This window comes from Bubalus kerabau, chromosome 11 (genome assembly GCF_029407905.1).
Source record: "Bubalus kerabau isolate K-KA32 ecotype Philippines breed swamp buffalo chromosome 11, PCC_UOA_SB_1v2, whole genome shotgun sequence".
NCBI lineage: Eukaryota > Metazoa > Chordata > Mammalia > Artiodactyla > Bovidae > Bubalus > Bubalus kerabau.
Window position 1 is genome coordinate 43,497,575 of NC_073634.1, and position 27,298 is coordinate 43,524,872.

The 27,298-nt window shown below is 37.4% G+C and overlaps 1 protein-coding gene across 3 annotated transcripts in view; it reads left to right on the top strand.

Annotated features, from left to right (window-relative positions):
• Positions 1-1,019: 1,019 nt before the first annotated feature.
• Positions 1,020-27,298, top strand: part of VRK2 (VRK serine/threonine kinase 2) — a 108,611-nt gene continuing 82,332 nt past the window's right edge. Inside the window, exons 1-2 of one of the 3 annotated variants that reach the window (XM_055540169.1) lie at positions 1,020-1,260; positions 3,468-3,608. In XM_055540169.1, coding sequence (XP_055396144.1) covers positions 3,473-3,608 — 136 coding nt within the window. In that variant the 5' untranslated portion in view covers positions 1,020-1,260; positions 3,468-3,472. Of the gene's footprint in view, positions 1,261-3,446; positions 3,609-27,298 lie in introns of all 3 variants that reach the window. The other 2 variants (XM_055540168.1, XM_055540167.1) reach the window with 2 other exon arrangements.

Sequence of the window (27,298 nt, forward strand, 5' to 3'; positions counted from 1 at the left end):
CATAAATTCCCACTTTTGTTTTCTGTAGATAATTGGATTTGAGCAAAGCTTTCTCCTATTTCAAGAGTTCTTTTTTCAAACTTTTAAACTTTTTATTTTGTATGGGGGTTCGCTGGTGGCTCAGACGGTAAAGCGGCTGTCTACAATGTGAGAGACCTGGGTTCGATCCCTGGGTTGGGAAGATTCCCTGGAGAAGGAAAGGGCAACCCACTCCAGTACTCTTGCATGGAGAATCTCATGCAGGGAGGGGCCTGGTAGGCTACAGTCCATGGGCTCGCAAACAGTCGGGCACGACTGAGCGACTTCACTTCACTTCACTATAGCCAGTTAACAAAGTTGTGGTAGTTTCAGGTGAACACCGAAAGGACTCAGCAATACATACACAGGTATCCATGCTCAATGTTACAATGCTCTGTGCCAGCCTGGATTGGGGGCGGGGCAGGGCGGGGCGGGGGTTGGGGGGAGGTAGAATGGTTACATTCTATTGCAAGAGTTTTTAATAAAGTCTTCCTTATCATTTTAAGAAATGCCAGAATAATTTTTTTAATTTAACAAATGTTATTAACCTAAACCCCACTCCAGTACTCTTGCCTGGAAAATCCCACGGACGGAGGAGCCTGGTGGGCTGCAGTCCATGGGGTCGCTAAGAGTCGGACACGGCTGAGCGACTTCACTTTCACTTTTCACTTTCATCCATTGGAGAAGGTAGTGGCAACCCACTCCAGTGTTCTTGCCTGGAGAATCCCAGGGACGTGGGAGCTGGTGGGCTGCCGTCTATGGGGTCGCACAGAGTCGGACACGACTGAAGCGACATAGCAGCAGCAGCAGGCTTATTTCCACTTCACAGACAAAAAAAAAAATTAGAAAATGTTTTTGACGTTTTAAAGTAATTACGGTTGCCCCCGGGCCTGGGCTTGGGCTAGGTTCCGCGGAACCCCGGGCCGGCGTCTCCGTCCTGGGTGAGCGATGCGAACCCAGGCGCAGAAAGTTAGTTTGGCCCCTACCGAGGGCCGCGCCGGCTCCGGGCCCGCCTCCCCGCGGGATTGGAGGCCCGCCGCTCCGCCCGGCCTCGCGAGGCCCAAGGGAGGCGCCGGGCAGGCCGAGCGCCTGGCAAACCTTCCCCGGTCCCCGGGTCCTGGGAGTCGCGGCGAGACCCCGCACTTCCGCGTACCGCTTGCCCCGCCCGCGCGGCGTCCTAGGCCGGGAAGGAGCTGCTGTCGGAGTGAGACGCCGGGCCTGGGCGGGTTCCCTGCTTACGCGGTGGGTTCTGACTTTTTAAAAACTCAGCGCGAAATCCTGGCGCCCTTTCCCCATGCGTTTGCCCAAAACGCGGGGCGGGGAAGTTAGGCTGGAAAAAGGATTGGGTTTCTTTTTCCACCGGCCTAGAGGGGCTAGAGTGAGAGTCCGTACGCCGGCGGGCTTCCGGTGGTTCGGGTCGGCCCTGGGCGTGACAAGAAGTGGGGAGTCGGGTGGGTGGGAAGCCAAACGGGGGTGTCTTGGACGGCCGAGGGGTCAGGCGGGCGGTGGGCCGCGCCGACCCGCCCTTGGCCCCACCGTCACGGTCCTTTTCCGAGGCCGCCCCAAGCCCAGTCCCGGCTTGGGTTCAGGCCTCTGGGTACCGGTTTGTCTCCGGAAACTCAGGTTAAGCACTTTTCATCCTAGCGGGGAGGGCCCTGAAACAGCAGGAACTAGCTTGTCTGGGACTTGCCTTGAGAGGAGGTTGGCGCTTCCTCCTGTGCCTTGAACCCTGGATCCATGCCGCGGGTGTTCATTGTACAGACACCTTTCAGGCCTCAAGTCCTGTTGCCACGGACTTGCCCCAAACGGTTTTTATCTTCTTCATACTGATGGAGAATGTATACCCTGCTGAAAAGTTGTTATCTGAAGACTTAAGGTTTTAAATCAGCAAATAAGTGTTGGAGAATGAAATAGCAACCCACTCCAGTCTTCTTGCCTGGAGAATCCCATGGACGGAGGAGCCTGGTGGGCTACAGTCCACGGGGGTCGCAAAGAGTCGGACACGGCTGAGCAACTTCACTTCACTTCACTTCACCAGTATTCAAAGTCAAGATATTGGTCAGTATATACAAAGTGAAAATGTCAGTCAATTGTGTGACTCTTTGCAACCCCATGGTCTGTAGCCCACGAGGCTACCCTGTCCATGGGGCAAGAATATTGGAGTGGGTTTCCATTCCCTTCTCCAGGGGATCTGCCAGACCCTGGGATCCAACCCAGGTCTCCTGCATTGGAGGCAGATTCCTTATTGTCTGAGACCCCAGAGAAGCCCCCAGTATAAAGTACTGGTCAGAACTTTTCCTTCTTTTGGGCACTGTTCTATGAATTCCCAGCTTCTTTTGTGTTCGAGTTAGGAGGACAAGTGAATATTGCTCTACCCGGGTGTTGCTGCTGAGTAAGATAGGGCATTGGGTTAATATAAGTGAAGCAGGGAAAGCCTACTGGAAGGAACAGAAACTTCATTCAGAAGATGGATAGATTATACAATGAAGACTACTTTCATTTCGAAGGCACTCACCAGGTTTAAAAAAAATTCTTTGAAACTATTTGGAGGATTGTGGTTACCTTCACACTTGGTTTCAGGCTTACATGCTGTTTGTGTTTTTTTTTTCCCTAAGGAATTGTCTAGTCCTACTCAGAAGTCTCTAGTAAGATTCACTAACCTATGTACAATTACAGTTAATTGGTTAAAATTGTGTGGCTATTCTATGGCGTTTCTACACTGTTTTTGGTAGTGCTGCATAAATTTCTAAGGCAAGGCAGTTTTCACTTCGGTGATAATGGGGAAGGGACAGGGTAGAGAGAAGCAGAAAGAAGTTGAAACAGTAGTGTGGTAGCCTTAAAAGTAACTGCACAATGGCTTAGTGCTCTACTTAGTTACACATCCATGAAAATCCTGGGCTTATTTAACCAATATTTATTGAGTTGTATCAGTTGCTGGGTTTGATAATGACATACGTTGCCACTGTCCATGTTATCTCAGCCAAGAGCTGTATTTTTTTTTTTTTTCTAGTGACTGAAGAGCTTTTCATTTTTTTTTTTTTCTAGTGACTGAAGAGCTTTTCATTTGACATTTAGCATTCTCAATGAAAGGAGTATTTTCATATATATGAAATTTATTTTCTCTTTGTAGTTGGAAATTAACTCATTTAAGGTGTGTTCTGAATGATTAATAGGTATTTTGACCCCCTAACTGAATTTTGGAAATGTTAAGTGAGGTTCAATACACTTTGTTTTTTTTTAGTATCAGTGTCTCTTCGATTTCAATATTGTAATGTTGGTGAATCCCCAGTTTGAATATAATATGTGGGCTTTCCCAATCCCAGTTGACTTCAGAATCCTAATTTCTGGGAAGGTGCCCCATAGAAGACATTTTGAGAAACGTATTTAAGTGGAGCTTTCTTTGTTGTTGTTTTTATTTTTAATCACAGCCTCACCCCTTCTGTCAACAGAAGTGATGCCACCAAGAAGAAAAGAGAAATACAAGCTTCCTGTTCCACTTCCGGAAGGCACAGTCCTGGATGACATGGAAGGAAAACAATGGGTGCTGGGCAAGCTGATTGGCTCTGGAGGATTTGGTTTGATATATTTAGGTAAAGTGTAAATCACCAGATTCTCTTATGTATGTGACTGTGACTTCTTAATATTTTGAAAATTGAAATAAAATAGAATTCATAAATGTAAGTTATATGAAGATAGGTAGTGTTTAGTAGAATGTCTATGCTAGGTTCAAGATATTACTGATCCTAGTCCCTTCTTGTCCATGTCTTTCTAAATGACTCTTAGAAAGTCTTTTCAGAGCACAGTTACACAATCTGCCAGACAAATGGTTAATGTTCTGTTTTGAGAGTGTGTTTTCTTGGAAACATCAGTTTTTATGACTCAAGAGAACACAACTCTATGATTATAAACATTTTCCATTTGTGAATCTTAATCATTAATGTTGAAGTAGTATAAGGTTTTGGTCATTTCTTCACTAGGTCTCACTAGAGAACTGGGTCTTAATACTCCAAGGCCATCTATTGCGTGGAATGAATTAACTTCTCTCTTGTACATCTAGATTGGTACTAGTTATGTGCTATCTTTAGGATAATTAACAGACACTTAAATATAGTTTCTGTGTTTTTTGGTACAAGTAAGGAACCTAAGTTGAGTGTGTTTTTATACTACATTAAAAATATTTTAAATCACATTGACTTTAAAAGGATTGTTCAGGGATAACAAAAGTTTTTTATAGATAAAAAAACTTTTATCTATAGTTTTAAGGATCAAAGGATATCCATTACAAGATGAGATTTAATTAATAAGATGAATATTAGTGATTGAAAAAAAAATCCTCTCAAGGAGAAATTCTAAATATATTGACTTATTACATCTGTGTCTGGAGGCGTTTAAGAAGTTGGTAAAAAAAGCCTTCATTGGAAGAATCTTGGGTTCCTTATTAAATATTTTAGAGTACAGGGGAGGAAAGACATTCCCTTTGCTCTCCTAAGTTTAATATCTGGGTTTATGAAATAAACTGATAGAAGGAAGATTAACAGGAGAAAAGGTATACAAATATATTAATTTTTTGATGTTATGTACACAGTAATATTACAGGGGGAAAAATAGTTGAATAAATATCCTAAAGCATGGTAAGATTTGAGAGCTTACATGCCATCTTACTAAGGGACAGTACATGATTTTTAAGAGACATTACTAGGTCTGTAGAAGAGTAGATGGGGGCTGTGATGTGATAGTCTGTAACAAAGTTTGGGAGTGATGTCAATTTCTAATCTCTTCTGTGATGAGTCAGTCTTTCCTGGTTAATGAAGCTCTCCTAGATACAATTTAAAACAGTTGAGTTGTGGGGGTTTTTTCTGTGTGTGTGTGGGAGGGTGGGGTTCTTGTCTTTAGCCAAATAAAGAGAGTTCAGAGAAAGCCTTTCCTGGCATTTGCTATTTTTCAAGTGCCTTTAGTTCAAAATAATTCTTTGGCCAAACAGGCATATTTTAGGGTGACCTTTTTGAACTGTGGTGTTGGAGAAGACTCTTGAGAATCCCTTGGACTCCAAGGAGATCCAACCAGTCCATTCTAAAGGAGATCAGTCCTGGATGTTCTTTGGAAGGACTGATGTTAAAGCTGAAACTCCAATACTTTGGCCACCTCATGCAAAGAGTTGACTCATTGGAAAAGACTGATGCTGGGAGGGATTGGGGGCAGGAGGAGAAGGGGACGACAGAGGATGAGATGGCTGGACGGCATCACCGACTCGATGGACTTGAGTTTGAGTGAACTCTGGGAGTTGGTGGTGGCAGGGAGGCCTGGTGTGCTGCATGCAGTTCATGGGGTCACAAAGAGTCAGACATGACTGAGCGACTGAACTGATTTCTACCACCCTTCTCGTGCAAATGTATTTCATGGATCTTGAAGGATTAAGCTCCTCTTCTAATGAAGTTGAGTTTGTAGTATCGAATAAATGGGTGAAATACAGTGAATAAGTAACTTCTTATTAATCACCTGAGTGTCTAATCTAGTTGGGAAGATAAGACCAACACAAAAGTGTAGTGTGGGTTAGATAAAGAACTACTTCCCTATTAAAAGGGTTTGAACTTGCTTGAAAAATGTTAAGTACTGGATTTAGTGACAGAAGCAGCACTGTGTAACAGAAATGTAATGCAAGCCACATATGGAATGTAAAATTGTTTAGGAGCCACATTAAAAAAAAAGCAGCTGGAATTTATTTAAATAATATGTATTATTTAATGTGATATATCTAAAGTATAATTCCAACACATTATTAATATTAAAAGGAAATATTTCACTTCTTTAGTTAAATGGGACTAAACCAGGATATGTCTAGTCCCATTTTAGGGGCCCAATAACTACCTATAGGTGGTGGCTACCATGTTGAATGTTGCAGATAAAGACCCTGAGAGGACTTGGAGTCTACAGAGAGTATATTCTTTGAAGAATTAATTGTTGGTTGAAATTCTGAATTGATGAATTCTCTTGTATAGATGAGCATTAAGATGTCTAGTATATTGTCTTGACTCAAGGTCAGAGAAATGGAGTTGAATAAGTTATTTCTGATGTGGCTTGGATGTAGCCTTGGATTGCATAGCTTACAGTTATTCTAATGTTTGAATTATTTTGAGTAATTTCAAAGAACTACAGAAAAGTATTGATTGTGCTAGTCTTATTTCTTTTCTCTTTTTAAATGTAAGTATTATATGTGTTAATATGTATTTAAATTTAACAGCATGTTTAATGTGTGTGTATGCATACATATATGTGTATACATGTTACTTGTGTGTTTCCTGTTTTGAAAAAGGAATTTAGGCATGTGGAATTAGGAATTTAGGCTTAGTCATGTGATTTATATAAAAAAAACCTTGCTTCTTTCAATCTAAGTACTGCACATATTTTTTACTTAATTTTTCTCAATAATATTTAGTTTGCAACAATTTTCAAGATTTCATAGTTATGAAGTACCCACTACTAATTTTAGAACCTGGATCCTGGATATATGAGCAAATGTATGTGATTGGCGTAAGATTTTAAAGAAATGTTTAGCTATTTTGAGGAAAAGTTGTGTGTTGCAAATGTTGTTACTGTTCTATCAAAAGTGGCACTCATAATTATAATCTCAGCTCTTCAGTGAGATGCTGTCAGCAATAACTTTGTTAAAATTAGTTTTTACGTATTATTTTCAAGCTGAGACAATCCATATGAAATTATATCATGTTTTGCATTTTAGCATGGTTCTCATCATTTCCTGTATAGATGAAGTAGCCTGCCAGTTCAGGTTTCCCTAATACCTTTGTGTCCAACTGCATTGTTAAGCATTATATTTTCCAGATACACTTTGAGCAGACGCTTCATCAGCACTTGTCACCTAAGGCTGAGAAGAGACTAACCGCCTTGACTGACTCATCTGTGCATGTGCAACTGTCCTGTAGTTTTGAGATCAATAGCCAAAGCCTTTCAGTAGTCAGCAAGAAGTAAAGGGGAAGGGGCAGAGATGTTTTGTGTTTACTCTCAACTTGGAGAAATAATGTTCCTGTAGCAGTAACAGAAGTAGTAATAAGAGGGAAAAGAAAGTCTGAACATAAAACAAAGTTCTTCCTTTGCATTTGAAAAGAGAGGAGGGGAAAAGGAAGAAAGGAAACTGTTTCAGGGAATGGGAAAGCTTGCAGTAACCTCAGGATCAAATAAGTGAAAAAAAAATTCTAAAACTTCAGGAGACAGAACTAAGAGTTTGAATTTTACTTTAGTGCTAGGTATAACACAGAACCAAGCAAACTGGGGAATTTCATAAATTACAGCTTAAGATTTTGACCTGAGCCTTTTGCGAACCGAGTGACTTTCATCTATTCAGGAATCTTTGTTTCTATCCTCTAGGATTGAGGTAGTAATACTTGCAATGATTAAGGTAGTATTTTTAAAGAATTCGAAACTTGATAAGCAGTTCACTGGAATTTATTTATTTATTTAGAACGTCTCATTCTCAGTGATAGCTGAACTCGAAATTCGGTGTCTGGTGCTCAGATTAGCACGGTGACTAAGACATGTATGGGAGGGTTTTTCCATTTGTCCTCCCATGGACTGTGATGGGCTTAGCTACTAAATGTGGTAAAACTGAGAAACAGAGAATGTCAGTGGAAATCTATGACATTTTACTTGCCAAAGTGTATGTTTTTCCCATTTCAATTTACAGTAGTAGCCATGATGACATAGTGAAAAGTTCTCACATAAGCTTTGTCTTATGTTTCAGATATGAAAGGTACTATGTTTCAGAATTAGTCAAAAATCTAGAAAAACAGATTTTTTTAATATACTGTATTAAATATATAATATTTATATATATAGCTAATAAACTTTAGCCAAATTCCTTTAAAGTCTTCTTATATGGCTTTCCCAGGTGGCTCAGTGGTAAAGAATCTGCCTACCAATGTAGGAGAGGTGGGTTTGACCCCTGGGTTGGGAAGATCCCCTGGAGGAGGAAGTAACAAATGATAGAATAATTTTTCTGTAGAAGTTTTATTTTTTAGAATTTGAGCAGAGCCATGACCATTTAGCATCTTTGGAATATTAAGCACAGGCTATATGTTTACCAGTTATTTACTGAAGTTGGACCACTAAACCCACACAAGCCAGTTTGCTTTTTTTCCATAATTATAGATGTCACCCTTAACTCCAGCCTGTAATCTTAAACATAACACTCTTAGTCATAAAAACTTGAGACAAATTAACTATAAAATCTGTATATGCTTTATTGACAGTAAATCAAGAGCATTATATTTTATAAATAATGTTATTATAACTAAAATAAATTCTTGAAGCATTAAGATCAATCATTTATTCATGGATAAATGTTTAGATCAAGTGACTGCTACACATTTCTTGGGTAATCCTCTCAGATTAGCTCAATTTTGTTCTTTAAAAACAGAAGAAATCTTTGTGGGATGGGGCAGAGAGAAAATAGAGTAAATGAGAGTTGTAGATATTGTCAAAGTTTAACTCACTTATTGATAAAGAAATAGACTTCTATCTAAATAGAAAAACATTTTTTTGTGTGGTTTTTATTTATTGTATTTTCTTGTTTGGTGACTCAGTGATAAAGAATCTGCCTTCCAGTGTGGGAGATGCTGGTTTGATCCCTGGGTCGGGAAGATCCCCTGGAGAGGGAAATGGCAGCCCACTCCAGTATTCTTGCCTAGGAAATCCCATGGACAGAGGAGCCTAGCGGGCTACAGTCCATGGGGTCGCAAAGAGTCAGACAGGACTTAGTGACTAAACAATAACAACTTTCTAGTCAGCTAGAATGGATTGATTTTTAAGGTATGCTGAGTTATGTTCTGAAGAGCCTAATGATAATGCTAGCAACAAAATAAAGTTACTAAAACATGCATTGCTTCATAATATATTGCTGTGTTAAATGTTATTTTGGCAGTGTTTTATAGAGAAGACTTTGAGATAAGCAGTTAATCTGACCTAACACAGTGCAACATTGTGGTCCCACCACAATGCTGCTGCTGCTAAGTCGCTTCAGTCGTGTCTGACTGTGCTACCCCATGGACGGCAGCCCACCGGCTCCCCCGTCCCTGGGATTCTCCAGACAAGAGTACTAGAGTGGGCTGCCATTTCCTTCTCCAATGCATGAAAGTGAAAAGTGAAAGTGAAGTCGCTCAGTCATGTCTGACTGTTAGTGACCCCATGGACTGCAGCCTACTGGGCTCCTCTGTCCATGGAATTTTCTGGGCAAGATTACTGGAGTGGGTTGCCATTGCCTTCTCCCCCCACCACAATAGTTACTAGGAAATTTTGCAGATGATACCCTGGAGGTGAGAAGAAGGAAATAAATATGAAATAAGGATAACTTGTACTAGAAACTGTCGTATATAAGATAAATTAGTTCCCAGCTGAAGGTTTAAGAGGTAATAGTTGGTATAATCCTGAGAAGGCAATGGCACCCCATTCCAGTACTGTTGCCTGGAAAGTCCTATGGACAGAGGAGCCTGGTAGGCTGCAGTCCATGGGGTCTTGAAGAGTCGGACACGACTGAGCGACTTCATTTTCACTTTCATGCATTGGAGAAGGAAATGGCAACCCACTCCAGTCTTCTTGCCTGGAGAATCCCAGGGATGGGGAAGCCTAGTAGGCTGCTGTCTATGGGGTCACAAAGAGTCAGACACGACTGAAGTGACTTACCAGTAGCAGCAGCAGTTGGTATAATCAAGAGCATTATATTTTATAAATAATGTTATTATAACTAAAATCAATTCTTGAAGCATTAAGATCAATCATTTATTCATGGATAAATGTTTAGATCAAGTGACTGCTATACATTTCTTGGGTAATCCTCTCAGATTAGCTCAATTTTGTTCTTTAAAAACAGAAGAAATCTTTGTGGGATGGGGCAGAGAGAAAATAGAGTAAATGAGAGTTGTAGATATTGTCAAAGTTTAACTCACTTATTGATAAGTGAGTTATCTTCATCTCAACAGATGAAGAGATTGCATGGGATTTTGTGAATTTAATAAATGTGTTGTACCTTTCATAAGAATTTAAATTTCCTAGAAGTTGTATTTTAATTTTGTATGTGCTGACCATTGGCTGTTAATTTTGTGTTTTAAAAGCACAGAGTTCATTTAATTACCAGCTAAGAAATCTGCTGCTGCTACCGCTGCTAAGTCGTTTCAGTCGTGTCCGACTCTGTGCGATCCCATGGACTGTAGTCCACCAGGCTCCTCCATCCATGGGATTTTCCAGGCAAGAGTACTGGAGTGGGGTGCCATTGCCTTCTCCGGCTAAGAAATCTAAATACCTGCAAAAGTTTGGATTCTTTGTATAAAAAGGAAGCATTCTCCTAAGGTTCACTTAGTCTTTGCTTGTCTTTTTCATTTTTGTAAGTGTCCGATCTTTTTAACATATTTTATATTATGGGTCTTCATTTTCAGCATTCTACTGTCAGACTCTTTTGCCTTAAGGGAAGATTTACAAACTGCTCTGTTCTTCAATAATTTATGCATTATGTCTCTTCCACTGCACCTGTTACTATCTTACAGTGGTTTCAGTGGTCAAGGTTTTTAAATTTGAAGCCTATCGCTATAGGGAAGTTTCTTCTTCATGAAATGAGTTCACCTCTATTGTCACACAATTAAAAAAAAAAAAAACTCTCAACTTTCGGGAGCTTCTGGCTTCCTTATGAAATATGAATGGAGTTTAGCTTCTGAAGTGTTTTAGGTTTTTTCTTTAGGTATGGAAGAAGAGTAGGAAGTAGTCTTCATTAAGAAACAGGAATATCTATGTTTATAAAATAAATGAGAAGAAAATTAAGAAACTCTAAAGCTCTAAATAGGAGTATTCACTAGAAATTAGCTATTTGGATGATGAAAATTTGTTCACCCTCCTCACTTAACAATGATTCAAAAATGTTCATGGATCTTACAGTGCTTACATACTTGGTTTTGCAATTCGTGCATCTTCAGAATGTTTGTCCCTTGTAACTCCATTACATGAACTGAGTACATTATGCAATTTTCTACATGAAAGGGCATTTTAAGAGGAAGGACATAAAACTCAGCAATTATTTTAAGAAAATTTTTGAAGGTTTCCATTGTTTTTTTTAAAAGGGAAAAAGAAAGTCGTCCTGACTTCATTTAGTCAGGAAGACTTTGCTTTAACATCTCCAATCAAGTAATACTTGAGGGAAAAGATTCTGTAGAATGATATCCATTGAAGGCCAGAAACATCTACAGATGCAGTGTGATCCTAGGCAATGAGGCATGTGGCCCTTCATTGGCATTATATGATAACAGGAGGATCTTCTGGCAGAAGAGCTGACTTTTGCAGCATTCTGCATGCTGCCCCTCCAAGCCCATCTTTGATTGGCACCTATGCCCTATTGAAACTGGCATCACACCTTCTGAATGGGCACAGTGCCAGCCAAGCAGATGGGTATGGGCAAAAGCATGCCAGAAACCCAGTATGTGCATCAAGTTTAAGTATCAGGGGCCCAAACTCCCATCCAGGGATATAAAAACTGCAGTCTGTTGAGAGCTTTTTGTGCTTAAGGTTAAAGGACATGCCATTTCTACTCCAGCTTAGAGGTTGATTAATTTTGAAAGTCAAACAGAGGCTCCTGTGGCAGTGTCAAGCAAAATTCTATCTTTGGTGAATGAGAATTACTACATCATGTAGGGAAGAGAAAAGTATTGTAATGAAGTTTCCAGTGAGAGTTGCTCTCCTGCAAGTGCCTCCAGCACTTAAGCAGCATGCATTCAGTGGAGATGAATATTTCTGTTCTCCAGCAGAGCCAGGTGCATTCAAAGCCAGATCTTCAACCTGCTGCAGTAAAGAACCCTAAATTTAGAAAGGGCAGGTAAAGTTTGGAAGAACTCCTTGGTGGCAGCTCTCAGCATGAGCTGATGAGGCTTCACAAAAGTGTATAAAGGAGATGAAGGAAAAACTCCAAATTAAAAACCTTCAGATTACTTCAATCTGAAACAGAAAGATCTTTAATAAAGGGAAAAGTTTAGTCCTTTCTCTAAATGCAGAAATTTTTTTGAATTTTATATCAATAAAATGTTAGTTTACCAAAACGTTAGAACCGACTTAATGCATAAGTAACAAAGCTTCCTATTCTAACATTTATTTCATTGCATGTCTATCATGTATATAAACTTCACTTCTTGAATAATGGATTTTGCATAAAATTGAGTTCTAAATATCATATTCCTTATGATCGTCTCACACCAGCTACAGAACTGGGCAAAAATGAAAAAAAAAAGGGCATCATTTCTTGTGATCACTTTAATCGTATTCTCTAAATGCTCTTAAATTTACAAGCATGCCTATAAGACCAGCTGTGGCCAAGAGAAGCTTTTTGTAATCGCCTTATAGCCATTGCTTTTTCTTTTCCACTGTGTAAACTTTATCTATGGAGCAGATTCCATGAGACCATTGTGAATACTTCAACGTATTCAAAACATATAACTGCCACAAATTAAACTACTAAAACTAAAGCTGGTGCATTGTAACTGCCAAGTAAAGCTGGCACGTCCCTCCGTCAGACTGCGGGAGAGTATGCCATACAGTCCTCAGAAAACACAATTCATCCAGAAGCACTCTTGTCACTTGCTCTGATATTAAACCAGAGAAAGTGACATTAATTAAAGAAGTGACATGAGCCAACAAAAGCAATGAAATTCTAAGCTTTGGCTCATGCAGACCTTACTCCAACTTGCTCTGCTTAGGTATCATGGCCATTTAAGAGGAGTATGGCTACTTCCCTTCTCCTCCTCCTCTCATCTTTCCATTCGGAAACATCGTTTTCAGGCAACTAAAATTTCATGCCCAGGGTTGCCCTAGCCAGTTGGTACACTGCAGGGTTTCCTAAAATAGTCATGTGGTGGCATGTGATGCATTTACTGCAGTTGGTAACTGCATGAGATGAAGAACTAGGGACAGAGGCGAGTTGGTCTTACAAAAAGGCGAACAGCAGCCGAATTGAGCAGAGTCCATAGATTGAGTAGACTGAGAGCTAGGGGAGTCTGTTGCTAGGATCACTGGTGGAAACAAATGGTGGCTGGTAGGCCTTATGAAAATTCTAACATGCTAATGAGGCAAGCAGGGGAGTAGCCACAACTTTTCTTGCTTGCTCTTTGTTCCTTCCTGTAATACATTCTTTCGCAGTGCTTATCTTATTTCCTATGATTGCCATTTGTATACTGTTTACTCTCCACCAATACTAGATTATAAACTCCTTGTAGGCCTTCTCTCAGAGTGCTTCGACAAGGCCCGATACATAATAGCTTAAAAAATGATTGGTTAAATTAAAACTAGTCTGTTGGGGAAAAATAATTTTCCCAACAGTTGGCTTATCTGAGATGAAATCTTGTGCTGTTGGTACTATAACATGTGGCATGTGTGTAAGGTTCTGTCTTTTTAGAGTTAGAGGCCTTATTTTATTTATCTTGGGGAGCTTGAGGGGATATAAGTTTCTGTTCATTCTCTTTCCAAGTATGTTTTTTAAATATAAGAAGCCATGTACTTAATCCATAGATTATAGGATTTACTGAGGGAGTCTACTTTGCTCATGCACAGCACAGAGAGAGTTAAAAAAAAATGGACATTAAGATTAAACATTAAGTTTTGTGTTTAGAATGAAACAGTTCTACAGAGTAGCACTTAATTGAAGTAGCCTTAACAGCAAGTATAAACTTTTGTGGAGAAAATAGATGGGGTTTAATGTTAAATGGATTGACTTATAGGCATGTAAATATATTTCAAAAATCTACTTTTCAAAGAATGTAAACACAACTTTAATGGAAAATAAATTGTTGGTATTTCTATTAATCCAAGTGAATGAAAGATTTGATTAAGAGTTTTGCACATAGTCAGAAGCTTTTGTTATAGTTTCTGGGCATGGGTGTTTTATATTTGAGATCAGGAATTTTCTGTGTAATTAGTCATGAGGTTCAATGTCCATTTTTAATATCAGACAGACAATGGCTTCAAAGAGACAGCAGTGCTGCAAAGGAGCAAGAAAAGAAGGCCAAAGTTGACACACACAGAGGCAAAACAGTGTAGGAAAAATCAACACGTTTTGCGAAATCAATCATTGAAAATGTGTCAGTGTTCAGGAGACTGTCTTTAATTTGCAATCCAAGTGAAAAAGAGTATTTAAATATGAGAGGCAGTATTATTGAGCCCAGCATGCCTGCTACCACTTGTTTGACTAGCTCAGAATAGAACACTGAGAGGCAAGGGCTCAAAGTTAAATGAACATTTATACATTTTAAAATCAAATGAAAGATTCAGAGTATATTCATGAATTAATTTTTTTTTTCAGAACCCTAAATTTAATCAGCTGGAATTACTTTTAAAGTGCCATTCTATTTAACTTTTGGGAATGATGAATTTGCCTTTTAATAAGAGTGCTGTATTTTATCATGAAGATGAAACAAACTGTCTTTTGTTAATTATTCCCCAGAGACACTGGCCATTTTTCTCTCCTATGGTTAGTGTGGAGTAAAGGCAGCTTCCCGCAAATTTATATCAAGCAAGAGCAATCGGAAGCTACAACATGTGTGAAAGAGGCTCATGGAAGGCTTAGCTTAGCATCCATTGTAGCTGTTCTGAAGGCCACCTAATGAAATTCACAGAGGTGATGTTAACCAAAGCCTCACTGTGGAGGCCGTGAACACAAGACACAGAGCAGTGAAAAGGAATGAAAGCAAGAATCCCTAGTAGAGACTAGCAGATGAGTCATATGTGTCTGGGGCATGCTGCCAGGCATAGTTTCTGAAACCTTTTTTAGGAAAACTTCATCCTCATCCACTACTAATAGAATCTTTTACTCAGTGTGTGCCAAGCTCTGTGTTAAATGCTTCATATGGATTGTTTCATTTAATTCTCCCAGCAGCTTGACAAGGCAGTTTTGAGGCCTAGGAATTTTAAGTAATTTGTCTAATTGTCTTCCATCTCCATTTGAACTCGGGTCTCTCTGCTCTCCTGGTTGGTGTCTTTTGTCAAAGAACACTCTGAATTTATTACTAGCCAGAGAAAATAATGACAAATGACATGCCTGTGACATGCTCATTTCTAAAATAACTGAAATATTTAATTGATAGTATTGGCAGCTAATTTAAGAAATATGTTAGCGCTGATGCTGATAATAGTGTCATTTTCATTCAGATTGACAACTTGAGGTGTAGAGCATTCGTGATATGTTTTTAATATTTTCACAAAATCTGTGAAAGTACATCTGATATTTATAGTAAATCTAATGTTAAGAACTAGAAAAAATACATATACTAAAAATGTACCTAGAACAAACAATATTTTTATGAAAAAAAAGTGAGAATAATCAATCAATAGTGCATACAAACTGATGGGAAAGATTAGATTTTTCTGCTTTTTAAAAATAAGTATGTCAAAAATAAAAATAAGTATGTCGAGTTTATGGGGATATTATGCATTTGTTTTGAGGGTAATAAGCAACAAGGAGATCAAAAGAAGCCTCTTTAAATCCCTATGACAGACTTTAATAAGCATAATGTGAAAATAGATTTTTTTACAAATATTAAATTGTTTTTGGCATGTCTTTTTTCCATTGGGTAATAATTAAAAGATATACTATTTAGGAAACTAAGTCTTTTAAGAAAATTAAAAAAACCCAAATACTTGGATAAGTGAAATGTTGATAAAGAATATGTTTCTTTATAGAATTTGTTCATATACCAAAATATTTATAAGTATAGTTTAAAAAAATTATTCAGTCAACATATTATTATCAGATCAGATCAGATCAGTCGCTCAGTCATGTCTGACTCTTTGTGACCCCATGAATTGCAGCACGCCAGGCCTCCCTGTCCACCACCAACATATTATACACCAATATTTATCATGTACCCATAGATGATTTTATGAAAAAACTATAACATTTCATATACAGGCAAATCTTTATGTTTTTAATGGCGAAGTGATACTTATTAGATATTGTAATGCTAGTTTCATGCTTTGATACTTTTTTCTTGCCAGTATATACATAGCAAGGAAAAGAATGAATGAAGTATAATATTGCATTAGAGGGCATGTTACTGAGCACTTTTGGTGATAGTTATTAATTTCAGTTTCTGGAGAATGTGAAGAAAAATGCTCTTCATTACACTTCATCATGTTTCTATTAAAGGATTATGTGTTACACTTCTGACATAGATTTCCAGTATCAAATGTGAGTACTGTATTACAGTTGAGGATGGAATATTAGTTATATAAACCTTCTGTCTTACAAAGTGTTAGGAGGATGGTAGAAGGAAAAGTAGTAAAACCCACTGAACAATCCCCACACAATACACTTCAAGACAAATGAAAAGAAAGCCATAGAATAGCCAGGACATGGAAGCAACCTAGATGCCATCAGCAGACGAATGGATAAGAAAGCTGTGATACATAAACAATGGAATATTACTCAGCCATTAAAAAGAATACATTTGAATCAGTTCTAATGAGGTGGATGAAACTGGAGCCTATTAGACACAATGAAGTAAGCCAGAAAGAAAAACACCAATTCAGTATACTAACGCATATATATGGAATTTAGAAAGATGGTAACGATAACCCTGTATGCGAGACAGCAAAAGAGACACAGATGTATAGAACAATCCTTTGGACTCTGTGGGAGAGGGTGAGGGTGGGATGATATGGAAGAATGGCATTGAAACATGTAAATTATCACATGTGAAATGAATCACTAGTCCAGGTTCGACGCATGATACAGGTACTTGGGGCTGGTGCACTGGGATGACCCAGAGGGATGAGATGGGGAGGGAGGTGGGGGGGGCGGTGAGTTCAGGATGGGAAACACATGTACACCCATGGCGGATTCATGTCAATGTATGGCAAAACCAACACAATATTGTAAAGTAAAATAAATAAATAAATAAATAAAACTGGGAAAAAAAAAAAAAAAGGTTCAAGGAAAAAAAAGAAAGCCAAACAAAGTTGCATATCTAACAGACCATTGTTGTGTGATGAAAAGGGGAAGAAGAAAAGCTGTAAGACTTCCATGAGACTAGAATTTTCATTCCAGTAGAAAACATTTGAGCAAGTACAGATGTTCTGAAATTAACTACTTTAAATTGAATGTATTATGGAATCTATGTTAAAAATAAGAGGTTTTTGGGGAAGGACCTTTAAATTCCTTCTGACCCTGAGAATCTGTGAAATCCTGAAAGATGGTGAGAGATACTAAAACATGGATAAAGGCTTTAAGGAAAGAATTGACCCAGCTGAACAAAGAGTTAGTTCTGCTATTAATAAGCAAGCAAAATAAATCTAAGCCACAGAAAAATGATGTAAAGAGATCATCAAGAAGAAAAACATAATGGTTCTATTATCTGTTTATTTAGTATGTTTTTGGAGAATAAGAATATTATATGAAAATGTAAAGACTTGCAAAATAGAGACCATGTGGAATGATATAAGGAAGATTTCCCTTATTTGAAACCTAATTTCATCATGAATATTAGTGTTTCAAAAAGTGAGAGTGGAGCCAAAACTCTTACATAGTAGCTTTTTAAACATAAAATATATAATTTCAGGAAGGGAGTTCAATAACTACTTCAGCCCTTAATTCATAGACTGACAATAGAAAGAGAGCTAAGAGAAATATGGCTATCATTCCAGTATACTATTTGGCCAAACTGAATTCCTCTTAAGAGAGAAGGAAACATTTGAGGATTTAGGAAGTCTGAAATGATTTTATAACAGATTACCACAAAGATAAAGTAGACTTGAAAGTATGTAAGTGAATAAGACTTCCAAGAGATAAATGAATTACAATATTGAGAAAAGATTGATGATACAAAGTAAAAAGTTGAGTGCAAACTGGAGTTATGGACATAATTTTATAATACATTTTGCATTTCTAAAATAGTTCAAGAACTGTGGTTAGGACTTACAGGATTACGAGTTAAACAGAAAAGTTGTTATATATCAACTCATCAGGCAAGCTCAAAATGTATTTAGTTAATAATAATGAAAACATCTGAATTAGAGTATATCAGTGTGGAGTGAGAAATAAATGGATTGAAAGATAGTCTATTATAAGATAAAATAAAATGTGTAATATATACCACAACCAGTAAATAATTAGTGAAGGGGAGCAGAAAAGAATAACAATAATATAAATTTGCAGAGTGTTGTATTATAACTTGTTATTTGTTGTTCAGTCGTGTCCGACTCTTTGCAGACTCTAGGGACTGCAGCATGCCAGGCTTCCCTGTCCTTTCCCATCTTCCAGAGGTTGCTTAAACTCAAGTCCATTGAGTTGGTGATGCTGTCCAACCATCTTGCCCTCATATCATAATTGTATTACAATCAGTTCAGTACAGTTCAGTTCAGTCGTTCAGTTGTATCCGACTCTTTGTGACCCCATGGACTGCAGTACAATTGCCAGTTACCACACTAGACAAAAAACTGTCTGAAATCTATTAAAGAATGTCATTGACCAAAACCCCATAACTACTTGCCAAAAGAGAAATACCTGAAAACAATAAAATATTAAGATTTTAAAGAATCAAGTTTTTTCATGCACATGTAAGCAAAGAGTAAGATGAGCATTTTAAAAAATTATCTTATGTTCTAGAGTAAAATATCATTATGAGAACTAGACAAGATAAAACCAAGTGAAAATAAAATGATAGAATTTGATATGGCCAGATTGCTAGTGTTGTGTTTTTTTTCCTTAGAGAAAAGAGAAAAAAAAAAAGAAAATCTAGCAGATATTCAAGAAGAACATGTTACAAATATAACTAGAGGTATTATAAACAAAGTCAGGAAATGACTAATCAGTCACCTGTTAGGTCTTCATACTGGTCTCTATGGAACCCAAATATACAGGTAAAACGAGTAGGGGCTCTGGTCCCTCCACCCATGTTTCAACCTGAGCATTCTCCATTGTTCTAATCTTTTTATCAGGCTGAAAAGAAACATTTCATTACTAAAAGAGTTTGAAGATAACTGATTATACTATAATAATTAGTAAGCTCCAAAGTAAAGCTCCCAAAGAAAGGCAGTGCCAAAGAATGCTCAAACTACCACACAATTGCACTCATCTCACATGCTAGTAAAGTAATGCTCAAAATTCTCCAAGCCAGGCTTCAGCAATACGTGAACTGTGAACTTCCAGATGTTCAAGCTGGTTTTAGAAAAGGCAGAGGAACCAGAGATCAAATTGCCAACATCTGCTGGATCATGGAAAAAGCAAGAGAGTTCCAGAAAAACATCTATTTCTGCTTTATTGACTATGCCAAAGCCTTTGACTGTGTGGATCATAATAAATTGTGGAAAATTCTAAAAGAGATGGGAATAGCAGACCACCTGACCTGCCTCTTAAGAAACCTGTATGCAGGTCAGGAAGCAACAGTTAAAACTGGACATGGAACAACAGATTGGTTCCAAATAGGAAAAGAAGTAAGTCAGGGCTGTATATTGTCACCCTGCTTATTTAACTTCTATGCAGAGTACATCATGAGAAACGCTGGACTGGAGGAAGCACAAGCTGGAATCAAGATTGCCGGGAGAAATATCAATAACCTCAGATAGGCAGATGACACCACCCTTATGGCAGAAAGGGAAGAGGAACTAAAAAGCCTCTTGATGAAAGTAAAAGAGGAGAGTGAAGAAGTTGGCTTAAAGCTCAACATTCAGAAAACTAAGATCATGGCATCTGGTCCCATCACTTCATGGGAAATAGATGGGGAAACAGTGGAAACAGTGTCAGACTTTATTTTTCTGGACTCCAAAATCACTGCAGATGGTGATTGCAGCCATGAAATTAAAAGACGCTTACTCCTAGGAAGGAAAGTTATGACCAACCTAGACAGCATATTAAAAAGCAGAGACATTTACTTTGTCAACAAAGGTCTGTCTAGTCAAGGTTATGGTTTTCCCAGTGGTCATGTGTGGATGTTAGAGGTGGACTATAAAGAAAGCTGAGTGCCAAAGAATTGATGCTTTTGAACTTTTGTATTGGAGAAGACTCTTGAGAGTCCCTTGGACTGCAAGGAGATCCAGCCAGTCCATCCTAAAGATCAGTCCTGGGTGTTCATTGGTAGGACTGATTTTGAAGCTGAAACTCTAATATTTTGGGAACCTGATGCGAAGAACTGACTCATTTGAAAAGACCCTGATGTTGAGAAAGATTGAGGGCAGGAGGAGAAGGGGACGACAGAGGATGAGATGGTTGGATGGCATCACCAACTCAATGGACATTGGTTTGGTTGGACTCCGGGAGTTGGTTATGGACAGGGAAGCCTGGCATGCTGCAGTTCATGGGGTCGCAAAGAGTCGGATATGACTGAGCAACCTGAACTGAACTGAACTGAAAGTTGAATATGCAATTAACAAGAATTTATATTTGGAAGGGATTTAACAGCATTATCCAGAATAAGATTTTTTTCCCCAATCGTATGAGAACTCATTTTGTGTGTGGTGATTTTAGTAAATTAAAAAAAATCAGAATGTGTATATGCCGTAGTCTTGGACACAATGGTGAAAATATGTACCAGTAAGTCTCAGTGAACTCTGGGAGTTGGGGATGGACAGGGAGGCCTGGCGTGCTGCGATTCATGTGGTCGCAAAGAGTCGGACACGACTGAGCGACTGATCTGATCTGAACATCTTGCTAGCTTTGTTATTCTCTTATAACCTGCATTCTGTCTCCACTGTTTTTGTGTATTCAAATTGTGTTTATTTTAAGTTCACTTCCCCCTTGAAGTCTATTGTTTTCCTTTTTTACATTTTCTGCCAGAGTTGTATATTGTGTATTTGTTTTCAATAATATTTTTGCCTCTCTTTTGTCAGAGACAAAATTTTGGAGAGTTGACATTGAAGATACGTTGAGTCTTCAATTCAGAAATACAGTATCTTTCTCCATTTCTGTAGGTCTTTGATTTCTTTCATCACTGTTTTGGCTTCTAGCATATCAATCCTGTACGTGTAATGTTAGGTATATATGTTTTTCTCTTTTCTTTTGAAATGTTTAATGCTATTGAAAATGATACTGCTTTTGTAATTTTGTTTTCCAATTATGCATTATTAGTGTATAAAAATACAATTGATTTTTGCTTGTTGACCTCATCTTGGTAAACTTGCTTATTAGTTCTAGGATTTTTTTTTTTTCAGATTCTTTGGAATTTTCTATATAGTTAATCATATCATCTGGGAGTAGGGACCACTTTATTTCTTCCTTTCCAGTCTGTGTACTTTTTGTTTGCTGACGTTTTGCACTACCTAGGGCTTCCAGCACTTTATTGAGTAGGAATGGTGAGAGTGGACATCCTTGGCTGTTCCCAGTTTAAGGGAGAAAACATTCAGCCCATCATCATTTATAATAATACTAGCTATATGTTGTTTTAGATATTCTTTTTCAAGTTGAGGAAGCTGTCCTTTACTGTCCGAGAGTTTTTATCTTGAATGGATAGATTTTGTCAAATACTTTTTCTGCATCAATTGATGTGATCATTTGGGTTTTTTTACATTCTTAATATGGTAGGTGACATTAATTTCTAACTTTTCTTTTATTTTTTATTTTGCATCAACATGAGAGAAGGCTATTGGTCTGAGTAGTTTTCTTTTTCTTTCTTTCTTTATGCTTTTTTTTCCCCTCTACTATCTCTGTCTGGTTTTGGTTTTATGGGTAATGCTGGCTTCATAAAATGAGTTGTAAATTATTCCCTCCATTTTTGCTTTTTGGAAAAGAGTATACAGAATTGATGTTACTTCTTTTCCATGTGTTTTGTAGAATTTTACAGTGAAGCCATCTGGGGTTAGAGATACCTTTTTTTCTGAACAATGTTTGTTTTAGAACTTGATTTCATCTGGGACTTATTTGGTTAATTTGTTTCATTTCAGGTAACTTTTAGTAGTTTGTGATTTTTAAGCAGTTTCATTTCATCTAAGTTGTCAACTTTCTGTCCATAGAGTTGTTCATAATACTTGTGTTTTATACTTTTAATACTAGTTTCTATAGTGACATTCTGTTTTCATTCCTAGTATAGGATTGTTTTTCTCTCTTTGTTTTCTCTTTTGTTAGTCTTGATATCATTTTATTGGTCATTTCAAAGAAACAGCTCTTGGTTTTGTGGCTTTACTGTATTTTTCGGTTTTCAATTTCACTGATTTCTGTTTTTATTTCCTTTCTTCCATTTGCTTTGGGTTTGGTTTGTTCTTTCCTTGGTTCCATCAGATGGAAACTTACTTATTTGAATCTTTCTTTTGTAGTAAAGTATTCAGTGCTAAATTTGTTTCTAAGTCCTTCTTTGGCAGAACCACACACATTTTGATATGTTGTAGTTGTCTTATATATTACATCTAGACTAATTTAAATTCCTCCAGACCATATTGTAATTTTTGCTTCAACTATGAAATACATTTTAACTGAAGAAAGGAATAATCCATTGCATTTTCCCAATATTTACTATTTTTTCTCTTTTATTCCTGGTAGTCTACATTTCCTTGTATGATTTTCTTTTCTTTTTTGAATATCTTTGTTTAGCAATTCTTATATAGCAGATCTGCTGGCTACGGCTACTCTTAGTACTCCTCACTTGAGAATGTCTTTATTTAATTCCAGAAAGATGTTTTTGCTGGATATTGGATTGACTGTTATTTTCAGCACTTCAAATAGGTTGTGACTCTTCCCTCCGGTCTTCAGGGTTTCTGATGCGAAATTCACAGTAATATGAGTCATTTTACCCTGTAACTAACTATTTTACTCTAGCTCCTTTCAAGGTTTTTCTTTTAGTTTTCAGCAGTTTGTGTGTATGTGTCTGGGCATCGATTTATTTGGGTTTATTCCAGTGGAGAATTCACTGAACTGTAGGTTTATGTATCTATAAAATTTGGGACATTTCAGCCATTATTTATCAAATATTTTTCTGCACCACACTCTTTACTTTTCTTCTTCAGGAACTGCAGTATCATGAAGATTTGTTAAATGTTCTGTTATTGCCTGAGATTCTGTTCAATTTTTTTCATGTTCTATTTTGCTGTTTTTTGGGTTGGTATATTTTTATTGATCCATCATCAAGTTCCGTGACTCACATGTCATCTCTGTGATCATATTGAACCCAATCATGTGTTTAAAAAATTTTGTTTTGGTCATTGTATTTTTCAGTTCTAAAAGTGTTATTTAATTTTTTCTTTGTATATTCTATGTCTTTGCTACACTAATCTGTCTTTTCCATTTATTCCAAAAGTGTTTGCTGTGACTTTCTGGAACATTTTTATTATAGTTTCTTTGAAGTCTTTATCAGATAGTCCCCAGTTTTGTGTAATTTTGGCATTGATGTCTTGAATTAGTGTAGTGGTTTTGTTAAATTTATTAACTAAAGTCCATCATTTACATTAGTGTTCACTTATATAATAAAGTTTTATGGGTTTTGACAAATGCATGATGTCATGTATTGACCATTATAGTATCATGCAGAGTAGTTTCTCTGCCTGAAGTTTCTCCTGTGTTCTACTTATTTATCCCTCTGCCCCCTGTTTCAGAATGGCATATGGTTGAAATCTACGTTATATAACTGTTTCAAACCAGTTTTTGTTTCCTTTGAATATATCCAGAAGTGGAATTGCTAGATCACATGATAGTTCTATTTTTAATTTTCTGAAGAACCTCCACCTGTTTTCCATAGTGGTTATACAAGTTTATATTCCTTCAAAGGGTTTCATTTTCTCTACATCCTTACCAGCATTTGTTATTACTTGTCTTTTTGATAATAGCCATGCTAACAGGTGTGAGGTAATATCTCATAGTTTAATTTGCATTTCCCTGGTAATCAGTTATGGTGAGCACTATTTCATGCACCTATTGCCATTTGAATGTTTTCTTTGGAAAAAATCTGTTAAAAATAGCCTTTATCCATTTAAAAATTGGGTTATTTATCTTTTTTTGCTATTGAGTTGTATCATTTTTATATGTTTGATACTGGATATGTGATTTAAAAATATTTTCTTATTCCATAGGTTGCCTTCTCATTTTGTTGATGGTTTCCTTTGCTATGCAGAAGTTTTTAGTTTTTTAGTTAGTCCCACCTATGTAAATATTTTTGCTTTTATTGCCTTTGTTTTTGGTATTAGATCCACAAGAGTCATTACCAAGACAAATGTGAAGGAATCTACCCCCTGTGTTTTCTTCTAGATCTTTTATGATTTTAGGTCTTACTCACAAGTCTTTAAATCCATTCTGAGTTGATTTTTATATACAGGATAACATAGGGGTCCAGTTTAATTGTTTTGCATTTGGCTGTCTAGTGTTCCTAGCAGCATTTACTGAAGAGCCTGTCCTTTCCCCATTGTGTATTCTTGACTTCATTGTCAATTAATTGACCATGAATTTATAGGTTTATTTCTGGGCTGTCTGTTCTGTACCATTGATTGATGTCTGCGTTTATACCAGTACCATCCTGTTTTGATTATTACAGCTTTGTAATCTGGTTTGAAATCATGGAATGTGATGCTTCCAGCTTTGTTGTACTTGCTCTGTATACTTTGGCTATTCAGGATGTTTTGTGGTTCCATGTAGATTTTAAAACAATTTCTATGAAAAATACCACTAGAATTTTGGTAGAGATTACATTGAATCTGTATATTGTTTGACTAGTTTGCATATTTTAACACTATTAATTCTTTTGATCCATGAGCACATAATATCATTCCATTCATTGTGTTTTCTTTCCTCAATGTTTTAAAGTCCTCTGTGTACATAGTTTTCATATACTTGGTTAAATTTATTCATAAGTAATGGATTCTTTTTGACACTATTGTTTGTATGCTGGAGTCATAAGGATTTTCTCCATAGGTGTCATCTACAAACAGATAATTTTACTTTCTTTCTTCCCAATTTGGATGTCTTTTATTTCTTTTTATTGCCTGACTTCTCTGGCTAGGACTTTCAGTACTATGTTGAATAAAAGTTGCAAGAGTGGGGATCCTTGTCTTGTTCCTGATCTTAAGGGAAAAGCTTTCAGCTTTTTACTTGGGTACGATGTTGGATGTGGGTTTCTCATAATTAGCCTTTGTTAGGTTTGGGTATGTTCTTTCATTACTCAGTTTTTGAGAATTTTTGATCGTGAAAGGATTTTGAATTTGTCAAATGCTTTTTCTGTATCTATTAAAATGATCTTAAGGTTTCTATCCTTCATTTTGTTAATGTAGTTTATCATGTTAATTGATTTGCATATTGAACCATCCTTGGATCCCCAAAATAAATCCCCCTGGATCATGGTGTATGAGTCTTTAATGTACTGTTGAATTCAATTGGCTAATGATTTGTTGAGTACTTTTGCATGTGTGTTCATCAGAGATCAGATCAGATCAGTCGCTCAGTTGTGTCCGACTCTTTGTGACCCCATGAATCGCAGCACGCCAGGCCACCCTGTCCATCACCAACTCCCAGAGTTCACTGAGACTCACATCCATCAAGTCAGTGATGCCATCCAGCCATCTCATCCTCTGTCGTCCCCTTCTCCTCCTGCCCCCAATCCCTCCCAGCATCAGAGTCTTTTCCAATGAGTCAACTCTTCGCATGAGGTGGCCAAAGTACTGGAGTTCCAGCTTTAGCATCATTCCTTCCAAAGAAATCCCAGGGCTGATGTCCTTTAGAATGGACTGGTTGGATCTCCTTGCAGTCCCTTGGAGAGACTCTCAAGAGTCTTCTCCAACACCACAGTTCAAAAGCATCAATTCTTCGGTGCTCAGCCTTCTTCACAGTCCAACTCTCACATCCATACATGACCACTGGAAAAACCATAGCCTTGACTAGACGAACCTTTGTTGGCAAAGTAATGTCTCTGCTTTTCAACATGCTACCTAGGTTGGTCATAACTTTCCTTCCAAGGAGTAAGCGTCTTTTAATTTCATGGCTGCAGTCACCATCTGTAGTGATTTTGGAGCCCAGAAAAATAAAGTCTGACACTGTTTCCACTGTTTCCCCATCTATTTCCCATGAAGAGATGGGACTGGATGCCATGATCTTCGTTTTCTGAATGTTGAGCTTTAAGCCAACTTTTTCACTCTCCACTTTCACTTTCATCAAGAGGCTTTTGAGTTCCTCTTCACTTTCTGCCATAAGGGTGGTGTCATCTGCATATCTGAGGTTATTGATATTTCTCCCGGCAATCTTGATTCCAGCTTGTGTTTCTTCCAGTCCAGCGTTTCTCATGATGTACTCTGCATAGAAGTTAAATAAGCAGGGTGACAATATACAGCCTTGACGAACTCCTTTTCCTACTTGGAACCAGTCTGTTGTTCCATGTCCAGTTCTAACTGTTGCTTCTTGACCTGCCTACAAATTTCTCAAGAGGCAGGTCAGGTGGTCTGGTATTCCCATCTCTTTCAGAATTTTCCACATCAGAGATACTGGTCTGTAATTTTCATGTAGTCTTTGTCTGAATTGATCTTTTCCATTGTCCTTCTAGTTCTGTTTCATTTATTTCCATTCTGGTCTTTATTTTCTTTTTCTACTAATGTTGTTCTTTGATATGTAAAGTTAGAATATATATTGGATTTTTCATTTTTCATAGTATAAAACTTTATTGTTACAAATTCCTTCTTAGAACTGTAACCCACAAGTACTGATACATTTTGTTTCCATTTTCATTTGTCTCAAGTTGTTTTTTGTTTTTTATTTTTGAAAAGTTGTTCTTTGAGCCAGTGATTGTTAAAGAGTATATTGTTCCCGTTTCCATATATTTGTGAATTTGCTAGTTTTTCTCTTGTAATTGATATCTAATTTTGTATCATTGTGGTCCAAAAAGGCACTTGGTAATACTTTGTATGATTTCATTTCTTAAGTTTGTTACAACTTGCTTCATCACCTAACATGATCTAGCCTGAAAATATCTTCCCTGTGTACTTAAGAAGAATATATTCTGCTGCTGTTGTTGGACTCTTCTGTGTATGTCTATTAGATTTCTCTTATATAATGTTTAGTTTACATCCATTATTTCCCCATTAATTTCCTATCTGGATGATCTATCCATTGTTGAAAGTAGGGTATTGAAGCCCTATACTATTTTATTGCTATTCCCCCCTTTAGGTCTGTTAATATTTGCTTTATATATTTAGGTTCACCTATCTTGGGTACATAGATATTTACAATTGTGATATCCTCATGATGAAGTGATCCCTTTATCATTATATAATGATCTTACTTGTTTCTTGTTATAGTTTTTGGTTTAAAATATATTTTGTTTGACATAAGTGTAGTTTCCTTTGCTTTTTTTTG